This window comes from Otolemur garnettii, unplaced genomic scaffold, assembly GCF_000181295.1.
Source record: "Otolemur garnettii isolate 467f Iridium unplaced genomic scaffold, OtoGar3 scaffold00014, whole genome shotgun sequence".
NCBI lineage: Eukaryota > Metazoa > Chordata > Mammalia > Primates > Galagidae > Otolemur > Otolemur garnettii.
This window is the reverse complement of record NW_003852409.1, coordinates 13516537-13527986: the sequence shown is the minus strand read 5'-3', so window position 1 is coordinate 13527986 and position 11450 is coordinate 13516537. Positions and strand designations below refer to the sequence as shown.

The window sequence follows — 11450 nt, the reverse complement described above, 5'->3', positions numbered from 1 at the left end:
GAAAGGCACCATAATATCTTTGCAGCAAGACTCCTGATGCCTTTGGGTATCAGCAAATGACCTTGGTGGGTTGATAAATATTTCACAGGGTTACAATTCAGTCTTTGATGGTATTTTTATTCAGCCTTCCTGAAAGAAAAGGCTGTGGTCTTTAAAATATAATGACAATTTTCATAGCTTGGGTTAGAAGAAAACTAGAGTGAGGGTTCCCTGCTCATGAATAAGTAATTCAAAGGCAGTTTATGTATTGAAGATGTGGTATTAACGTTTTGATTCTGACAGTGCTGACTCTGTCAGACAAAGCTTTATAAATGTGTCAGTCCAAAAGGAATTCATGTTGCAGTAAGTACTCAGTGCCTACTCCGAGCTGGGACTTCGAATAGACCAATAAAATAGACAAATCTTTGCCAATTCAACCGAGGGGCAAAAGAAGATATTAAATTCCATCTGTTCTGCTATCCTATAGTAGTTGATTTATTTTTTTTAAAATTTGTGTTATCACAAGTCACATTACAAAAACAATAAAAGTAAATAATTGTTTCCATGAAATAAAAAGCCATGACAACTTTTCAAAAGAAGAATAATGGTAACTCCTGCTTTATAAAATATTGTAATATGTGAAAACGCTATAGGGATTGAATGAGAATGGTACTGGCCCAGGAATAGGCAGATTAGTGGAATAAAAAGAATCTCGAGATGGCCGACCCGAGTATAAGTGAGAAATATGCAGGTGATAAAGAAGACATTTAAATCAGGGAGGGAAAGGATGAATGAATCGATAAATCATACTGCGACAAGTGGTTCAGCATTAATAAAAAGTAGAGTTATATTCCTAATCTCAGACCTTACAGGAAAATAAATTCTAGTGGACTAATATTATTAAAGTATAAGAAACATCACTGGTAAGTATTGAGATGAGGATGTTCTTTCCAAGGATGACATTAAGTTCAGTAATCGCAAAGTAAAAGAACGCTAGATGGGATTTTATGACTAATATGCATTTTCGTCTGGGAATTTCTTTCTTTCTTTCTTTCTTTTGCAGTTTTTGGCCAGGGCTGGGTTTGAACCCGCCACCTCAAGCATATGGGGCCGGTGCCCTACTCCTTTGAGCCACAGGTGTCTCCCTGTCTGGGAATTTAAAAGAGCCTATTATAAAAATCAGCAAAGAGATAAAAGTTAATTCAGGCTTGGCACTCATAGCTCAGTGGTTAAGGCATTGGCCACATGCACTGGCACTGGTGGGTTCAAACCCACCCTGAGCCTGCTAAAACAACAATAACACAATGACAACAATAACAAAAAACAGCCAGGTGTTGTGGTGGGCACCTGTAGTCCCAGCTACTGGGAGGCTGAGGCAAGACAATCGGTTAAGCCCAAGAGTTTGAGGTTGCTGTGAGCTGTGACACCACAGCACTCTACCGAGGGCCACATAGTGAGACTCTGTCTCAAAGAAAAAAGTTAATTCGGATACTAATGTCCATATAATTTTATTTACCCACAGGTTGGTAAACCCTGTAAATAAGGAGTTACACAGCGTAAGCTATAAAAAGGAAGAGAAAATACAGAAGCGTACACCCCACGTGAGTTCCAGCTGGGTGGTGAGTACAGAGTTGAAACGTGTTTTATTTTTCTTCTACCTTTGCGTGTACTTTTGCATTTCATTTTCATGACGATCATATATTCCTTCCTTGTACAATCAGCACAATCATACTGCTATCGAAATTGCTTATGGTTTCTATTTGTACTTCTTGAAAATTCTTACCTCGCCAATATTAGACACTAACTATGGCTAAGAATCTTATAAAAAGAAATCTCAGTTTAATTTGGCTAGGACTTCAAAGTAACGTGAGCTCTCCGAATCACAGGGGTGTGGCAGCTGACCATTTTAAATTTATACTTCAGTCTTCATTGCATTATGGAATTGGCTCATAGTCCGTATATAAGATAATGACATGTCGTTTGGTGGAGCGACTCCCCCGTACCCCTGAATATCACAGTGAGCGAGTACAGTAAACAAACAGGCAAGTGCCGAGACTACTGTCTTACATTCTATTTATTTCCTTTGGCCTGAGGCCAGTGACTATGTCTCCATAATTCATAGTATTGCATGAGAATGAGTGTCCAAGGCTAGTGAATAAGAGAATCATACAATTCTCTTTTATGTAAGAATTACATCTAAGATATACCATATGAGAACTATATAATCAATATGAAACCTAACTCCAATGCTTTTCCATTTACCTTTGCAATGAGAATTGTTTTTTTTCTTAGCAAGCATCTGCGATTTTGTAAATTAATGAAATAGATAATGATTATTGACACATTTCCTAATATTGAGAACTTCAAGGAACTTATAATAATCACTGTGGCCTGTCTCTACATGACCTAAATCTTTTGGAGTCTGTGAAAATACACTTAGAATGAGAGAGACAGCAATGGTGGTAATTGGCATCTCTCTAGACAAATTTTTCAAAGGAAATATATCTTTCAAAGAGAACAGTGTCCTGGAAAGAGCATGGTCTTTGGAAGCAGATAGCCCAGAGGTTCAACCCAGGGTCCCTCATGCTTATAGTCTCTGTGTTCTTAAGCAAGTTCCTTGACCTCATGAGTTTGTCTCCAAACCTGTACGATGGGAAGAGTAACATCTATCTCGTGGTCATTACCGAGGGTATGTTAGGCACATCTTAGGCACTCAAAAAAACGACAACTATTACTGAGGGTGGATGAGAGGATGACAAGCCTCTCGAGCTACGAGGAGAAAGCGGGCTGCCTCTGCAATGAGAGGCACAGAGGAGGAAGCAGAATCTCAGAGAACCTCCTTGCATCCAGGCGTGAGGCCACCTCGCTGCAAATGAATGAAGAGGACTCGCCCTCTTCAGGGTCAGGCCACAGTAGCTGAGCTAAAGTAGAATGGACTCCTTTCTTATGCCTGAAGTGATCATTTCCCTCAATGAGGCCCCCATTTCCTTCTATCAAAATGACTCAGATTATTCTAGGAAGGATAAACCCAGAAAAAGAGAGGCAGAGTCATGAAGGAAGTCTCACCTGGGCTACAGGGAGGCCTGAGGACTGATCACCTTAGCACTGACCCACCTCACCAGCATGCAGAAACTCAGTGCCTCCCAAAGCTGGAGTATCTCTGCAGACAGTACCAGACAAACACGGCCACCTTTGGAAACTCTGAGCTTTCTTTTCTTTTCTTCTTTCTTTCTTTCTTTTTTGAGACAAAGTCTCACTCTGTTGCTCAGGACCAGAGTGCCATGGCATCATCACAGCTCACTGCAACCTCCTTCCTGTGCTCCAGCAACCCTCTTGACTCAGCACCCCAGTACCTGGGACTACAGGTATGCACCACCACACCCAGTTAATTTTTCTTTTTTTTGTAGAGATAGGGTTTCACTTGTGCTTGACTGATCTCAGACTCCGGACCTCAAGCCATCTTCCCACCTCAGCCACCCAGAATGCTAGGATTACAGGTGCACGCCACCACACCCAGCTGATTTGGAGCTTTTCTTTCTTCATGTCCACGGCTGACAGTCCACCTCATTCTGTCCACACAAGCCTTCCCCAGAAAATAAAGACAAATACAGTGTATTGGCTTCCACTTATTAAGCTACAATCATCTCCAGTGCTCCCCAGCCCCCCTACCTGCTGCCCTACAATAATAAGATGACCTTGGTGAAAGTGATGGGTGTTCTCTTAGATAGCCAATCTCATTAACTAGTGAGAATTTTACCAATATAACCACAAAGAACTGATGCCCTTATTTCCAAATCTTTGAAGGAAGCTCCCTGCTCCCCCATGCAAAGCTAAATAATTTTTACTGTTGTTTCTATTGATTAAGTTAATGAATGGGTGGATGGATGGGTAGATGAATGGATAACTACAATATGAACAGAACGTAGGAACACTGCACTGGACATCAGCGGTAACTAAGATACGAGCCCTTAGTATCTTACTTGGCATCCAGAGTGATAAGGGGGACAAAAAACCTTGATCTTCTGCCATATGTTCTTTGCTTGACTTAGGCTTCGTGCCATGCAAAAGCAAAGAATTACATCAAGCTGGAAAAGACAAGACGCTGAAGCAGCTAAAGCAGCCTCTAACTCATTCAGTCTTCTTATTTTAAAGTTCACCTTTCACCACGAATTCACTGAGATTTTAGTACCTTTTGGTCTCTTACGAGTACTGTACGGAATTGAATGTGCTCTGAGCCACAGACCCAGCTCTGTCCAGGTTGACCTTGAACAATTCACTCTGTTCTATTAAGTATTTCTAAGCCCTCTCTGTGAAAGAAGAGGATACTAATTTTAGCCCTGGATCTTCCCTCAGGAATGTAGCAGGACAGAGCAACAGCATATGGGATACGGAGCGAGCTCTGACAAAGAGAGCTCCCTAGATGGATTTATACAACCAACAGAGAGAAATCAGCAACAGTCTCAGTACCACGCTGCTGGGCCTCCTTTGCAGCACATTTTTCTGCTTAAAGTTAATGGTAAGCTGACACACATGCTAAGCAGATAGAAGTCATGCTGCTATTTGAAATCAGTAACCAGCTTGCTGGTGAGTCTCATTTGAGGGATTCATTTAGCACAAATCTGTTTCCTAGCGAAGAACAGGAAATGCAACCAGAAAGGTCCACCTTGTTTAAAAACATCCAAGGAATCCATGCCTAGAATCAACCCAAAAGTCAGTGCCACCTTCCCACTCAGCCCTCTGAGCAATGCAGTTCTGGAGACAATGTCACAGCAACATAGGGTGAGCAGTGGAAGGTTTCCTTAAAAAAAAAAAAAACGCCCAGGAACAGTCAGAGGCGAGCAGCAACTCCTTGCTGGTCACTGAACAGGTCACATTATTCTCTGCACATGCAGAAAGCAGCATTCTGCAACCAGTGGGGACCTTGTGACAGTGACAGAGCTTTCTGCTGGGCTGTAATCAATTACAAGGCTTAAGCACATTATACGACCCCCCCACATCCTCCAGTAAACTATGAAGGCGCATTATGTGCTAAAGAAAAACATAAACAGCTCTCATGCATGTGAGCTCTCTTCCTCTCTTTTTAACGTGGCGCAATGGAGTCTCAACCCAATCAAATCATCTAAAAGCCATCTTTGACCAACTGCCTGTCCTCACCAAACACTTTCCTAATTGTTAAAGTGGAGAATCAAATAAATGAATAGTCTGAAATACATAGTGCTGTTCTGAGATCATACTGTTTCATTTCCCTTTTCTCCACATCAGGAAAGAAAATATTAATTTTTAATGAAAAAAAGATAACCCATTCAGCCACATGTACCTTTTGGAGCCTCTGAGCAAACACACCCAGCACCTGTGCGCGGGAGAGCAGCCCTGGAACGCGATCTCACCCGCCCTGTGGAGTAGTCTCAGCCAGTTTCTATATATAGCCAGCACATTTCACATGGACACACCCTCTACCCATCCACATGCACACTGCAGTCTCAGGCTGGCAGAAATAGGAATGCTGTAACAATGCCCTGAATTTGATAAATTCACAAGAAAAGCCAAGAGATGTTTCCCAGTTGAATGAAAAAGGCCGGTGGGGCTGGTGGCAGTGCCTTGGCGGCAGGGCAGGCTCTGCCCAGCTCGCCCGAGTGTGAGCTGCATGTCTAATCATGGAGAGGGTTCCCGGGATCAGCACTTACCTTGGAATGCTGAAGCAGGAGTATCTGCTCGTCAAGCTGTTGTCGCTTGCCTTCTATTTCAGTCTGCCGCTTTCTTTTTTCCTTGAAAATAAAGAGAGAGAGGCTGTAAGAGTGGGTGGGTGTTGGCTCCAGAAATGTTAAGCCCGGAAGCAGCAGCAGCAGCAGCAACAGCAGCAACACACATCTGTATAGAGACTTCCAGAGACACCGGCACACACGCAGCGTCACCTGCTCCGCCGTCCCTGGGTGTTGCTAGCAGCAGCATTCTCCTAACATGTCTGCTGTGGGCTCGAAGAGTGGGAGAAATTCTCCTCACTCAGCGAGGCTGCAAGAATTTAATCCAGAAGAACAGGCAGTTTCCACACACACACTGTAGTTTTAATTTGGAGACAAAGAATAAAAATGTCTCAATCCAAAATACAGAGCTTGTTACAAACTGCAAATAGGACAGATAAGATAGAATAACACAGTAGGAAATTCTAGCCTGAGAATTCTTTTATCAAAATCATATACACATGCTGGGCAGTGGCTCATGCCTCATCCTAGCACTCTGGGAGGCAGAGGTGAGAGGATCACTTGAGCTCAGGGGTTCGAGACCAGCCTGAGCAAGAGTGAGACCTCGACTCTACTGAAAATAGAAAAATTAGACCGGCGTTGTGACAGGCACCTGTAGTCCTAGCTACTAGGGAGGCTGAGGCAAGAGGATCACTTGAGCCCAGTAGCTTGAGGTTATTGTGATCTCTGAGGTTGCTATGGCACTGTAGCCCAGGCCACAGAGTAAGACTATCTCAAAAAACAAAAAAAAACCATATACACAAATAATCTGATGAGATTTCAAATTTTGTAGGACCAATCATCCAGTTGGACATACTAAAAAATATAAATGAGCGGGGTGATCTTTGTTTCAACTTGTCTTTTTGGGGGATGCATTTCATGTGGGTGGTGCTCACTGAGGTTATGGCAAATCTGAAGTCCAGATTCCATCTAAGTGGATCCAACTCTCAGCCCTATCACTTGCTACCAGTGAGACCTCTGGCAAGTTCTTTCACCTCGCTGGGGCTCAATCCTCTCCCACTAAAAGGGGAAATAATAATAGTACTCAAACCATAGAGGGTGTGGATTAAGTAAGATGATGCATGAAAAGGGCCTACAACAGTGCCTGACACACAGTTAGCACTCAATGTTCATTGCTATTATTCTTATTGCCACATGTTTATTTCTAGGTAATGCCTAGACACTGGCTTTCATGGGCTGTATTTCCTTTGCATTTACACCATAACCGTTCCATGAGAATGAACCCTTCATATTTTTCTTCTCCATACTTCTCCAAGGCAGACTTTAAATAGCATCATATGAATGTGATGCGTAAGAATAGAAAGGCCTGCTCTTCGGATAGCTTCCCCGGTCTCCAAAGTGTACAGAGCCAGTTTACTGAGACATTTACTGCACTGAATCATCTTCCTTTACTCACATATGCAGGGAGGAACTTGTTAGACAAGACGTAATGGCATTTTACGATACAACAGCCAAATCCTGGAGAAGACCATAATGTAAAGCTTGGCTTCTGTGCTCTGTGTTCAGGGAAGCTTTTGTTTTATGGAGCTGCTATGTTTCTGGCGATGTGACTGCACCACTGCTATTCAAATCAATGTGATAATAATTTATGTTATAACCAGAGGTTTCTGTGCAAAGCCCAGACTTTAAGGAGTATTAGCTCATAATCTTGAGCCACTAGATCAGAACAGCCAAGTCAGGGATATAGTCTCCCTGCCAAAATAAGGCCCATGAATATTTTAGGAATTTACCATTCACCAAAGAACTCTTAATCAGTGATGCATAATTGATGCTACTTAGTCTCAGAATATGTCCAAGAACATACAATATATGATGGTAGATGGGAAAAGACTATTCCACATTAGTACCCTTCACACACCATAGAACTTAATTGCTTACACTCCATCTCCATCTGGCTTACTGCAATGGTTCCCTTACTGGTCCCCCTGCCTCCAAGTCTTGGCTTTTCCAAGCCACCCTCCACACTACTGTCCAAGTGATATTGTAAAATGGAAATCTGGTCAATTATACACCTTGCCTAAAAGCCAGAATGTCTCCCCACTACCTAGTGCAAAGAGCAAGTTGCTCAGCGCGGCCAAGGAGGCTCCCATCTATCTCCCAGCTTCATCAAAGCCATGACCCTCTAGCCGTATGTTCCAAGTTCAATGACTACTTGCAGTCTCTCTATCTTCCAGGCCGGTTCATTCTTCTTAGGTTTGCTCTTCCTGTGTCCTCTGATAGTAATGGATGCCCCTTGCTGCTTCATTTGGCAAGAGAGTATTCATCTTTGACAGCACAGTTTAAATATTAATGAAGCTATAGTGAAAGCCTGTCCATTTTGATCTGTCCAGTCTTCTTTCCTTTGGGGAAACACATCTACCCTCACTGTAAATGGCTTTGTTGGAAGGATTGCTTAGTCATGTACACCCCAGCACATCCGAGATGCCAGGACTCCTGTGTGAGCCAGATTGGGCTAGTCATACAGCCCTGTCTCTTGGCAATAGCTATCAATCCACAGGATGGCTAAGCAAATGGAACAAAATCAATAAGAGACATTTCTAGAGGCACATGAATTACCTACCACTAGGGGTAAAGCTGAGATGATGCACTTCTGAAAGGCCATGTCCCCAAGTTGCATGAAGAAATGCATCTGTGTTGGAGAAAATGAAGTCTACCCACAGAGGAAAGCAGAATTGAAAGAGATAAGGGGATCCTAATCTACTGAGTCCCAAATCTAGTCATGCAAGAAGCCACAACCATCCCTGGGCTTCCTCACTTACACACACTAATAAATCTCCTTTTTGCTTTAGCTAATTTGTGTGAGCTTTCTATCCCTTACAACTTAAAGAGTATGATAAACACAGAAGCCTTTTCTGCTGCCTCCAAGTAGACCCATCCCTCCTTCCTTTCTCTCCCCTCTTCACAGGCTGTGGATTTTTCTACACTAGTACCTTGAGTATGTTAGCGCTAGCTCCACTTACTGTATACACGTGTTATCCCTCTAACAAAGTATGAGCTCCTCAAGGACCAGATTTTGGCTGATGCATCTCTAACGCCTAGAACACAGTGTGATGGGCACAGTAACAGATGCCTAGTGAGTATCCCTGAATGAACTAGGCGCTGTGTTCTCCTCTGATGGTATTTGTTTGTCCACATCCCTCGTTCAAATGCATCATGAATTTGCACCCAAGACTTCAATGGCAGCAAATATATTATGGAAAACTCATTAGCCATCCGTCCATAAAACCAGAAGTGTCTGAATCCTGAAGACAGTAACCCCGATGGAAGAGATCACTGCTGCTGTGCACATGAGAAAAGGGCTGTAAAAAGCAAATTCTGGGAAAGAACCATGGAAAGCTCATTCCGGAGGAAAAAGGCCGGGGGAAGTAGAAATTCCAGGGACAAGTATAATGAGCTGACAGTAGCAAACCATCCAGGGGGGATGTGCCTCAAGAGACATCTGGAATGAAGCGATCTCAATCCGTTAGGAAGATTTCCAAATTCTTCTACTATCTTTGAGGCCTAGCAAGCCACTTGCATTATCTTACTATGAATGATCTATTTTCTTGGCAAGTTATTTTCTGGAAGTATTGCAACAGTATGAATGCTGTAAACCTGTGGTCCCCAATCCCGGTCTGCGGTCTATTAGGGCATCACTGCCTGAGCTCTGCCTGCTGTCCCCTCTCTCCCCTCCCCCATCTGTCCCCTCCCCCTACTCGCAGCGTGTGGAAATACTGTCTTCCATGAAACCAGTTCCTGGTGCCAACAATGTTTCTATCTGTGGTCTGTTAAGAACCAGGCTGCAGAGCTGGAGGTGAGCCGCCGGTGAGGGAGCAAAGCTTAAGCTATATTTACAGCTGCTCCCCTTGCTAGCATCACTGCCTGAGCTCGCCTCCTGTTGCTGCCCCACCCAGCCAGGGAAAAATTACCTTCCATGAAACTGGTCTCTGGTGCCAAAAAGGCTGGGGACCGCTGCTGTAAACTGTTATGACTAGTATAGTAAGGGACACTCATAGAAAACGGAGCACATTTCTGTTCAAAGGTGGTTAATAAATATGATAGGAAGACAAGTTGTTTTTTTTTTTTTTTTTTGCAGTTTTGGCTGGGGCCAGGCTTAAACCCACCATCCCTGGTATATGGGGCTGGCGCCCTACTCCTTGAGCCACAGGCAGTTAGGGAAACCCATTTCCACCTTGTACCACTCAAGATGCGTGCCCCCTTCTCCCTTGCCACTGGGCTACCACCTGGGCATGCAAGCTGATGGGTGGGGAGAAGAGAGGTGCCCCAGCTGAGTTTGTGAAAAACAGGGGGGAGGCAAGAGGCTGAGCAGGCAGCATAGTCAGCAGCAGGGATATGGCTGGAGCCCCATTCTGACTTGGGGTGACCCTGAGCGCAACAGTGGGAAGCAACCAGAGACCTTTTCAAAGCACTATTGACATCAAGAGATCCCAGAATTCAAATCAGAGAGGAGCAAAGAAACCACATTAAACTTTAAATGCTGCAATCTTTATTTTATTCCTCCTATCGCTAGATAAAGAGAATCCTGCTCTGACTCCTTCCATGGATAGCTAAAGGGAATTTTGTGCCCCTCCCTCTCATCCACCCTTGTAATTGACTTTTTAACCTGCTGGTTCCTTGACTTTTGCAATGAAGAATCAGAGAAACAGGTAAAGCCCTCAAGATCTGCAAGGAACAGACTGTTTTAAATAGCTTGCACTTGGAAAGGGCATGGAGGGGACGCTGGGGGGCGGGGTGACTGGAGATGGAGAAAAGAGGAAAAGGGCTTGAGTGCATTTGAGAGTGTAGAATGAAGAGGCTAAGATTCAGTATCTTTCCTGATCAGAAAATCAGGAAAAGAGAATCTTAAGAAAGTTTACTGTGGTTTATGAGGTGAATCTCTTTTGATGTTCTCCAGAAGATTCCAGTAAAGACACTGAAATTGCTATTCTCACCTAGACTACATTACTTTGACTGTGACTTCATGCTTACATTGGATTGCCAGGGTGCCCAGGTTATACACAGGTTACACTAAGAAAAAGGAAACATTTTGAGAATTAAAGTGCTGGAAAATCAACTTGCAAGTGGGGACCCAACAAGCTTTTTCTATTGAGGAATCAGAATGCCGTCTCAGGCACAGTTGGGTTATAATTACCTATTTAATGCTGCTGCAGAGTCAATGCTATTTATATCAATATCTATGGGGTGGGGGGATAGTCTCTCTGAAAACTGAGAACCTGAGTGATCAAGCATTGAAAAATCGAGGAGGTGAGTTTTTTTTGTCCAGCTAACAATGAATGTTGAGTTTGTTCAGCAGACACATTCCCTAGTAGAGATCAGTTATTTCATCGCAATCTCATTAGATATTAAATTCTCCTGGCTCCATCTTCAAGGCCAACAATCACGATCCTGATTATATTCAGGCTTCCCAAGTAGCTAGCTGAATGCGGAGATGGCACTTGTTAACCCCCCTGCAATGTCCATCCACTGAAAAATGAATAAACAGGCACTTGGGTTTGTAGACGAGTGTACCAAAAGCTAGGCTGGGGTGTGATCTTCTGAGCCTACAAAACTGAGGAACAGAACTTGGAGCCAGTTTAAATGATAACCTTAAAAAATGTATTCAGAAGGACAAGAAAACTAGCACTAGACACAGTTCTGCCTCGGTGTGCACCCATTCAACCTACAACATCCCCATGTGAAGGGGAGAATTCTACAACTTTATTCATTCCTCAC

The 11450-nt window shown here is 43.4% G+C and overlaps 1 protein-coding gene across 3 annotated transcripts in view; it reads right to left on the bottom strand.

Annotated features, from left to right (window-relative positions):
• Positions 1–11450, bottom strand: part of AKAP2 (A-kinase anchoring protein 2) — a 478916-nt gene that overhangs the window by 263917 nt on the left and 203549 nt on the right. For all 3 annotated transcript variants that reach the window (XM_023510474.1, XM_023510475.1, XM_023510476.1), the window contains exon 3: positions 5664–5744. In XM_023510474.1, the coding sequence (XP_023366242.1) occupies positions 5664–5744 (81 nt within the window). The remainder of the gene's footprint in view (positions 1–5663; positions 5745–11450) is intronic.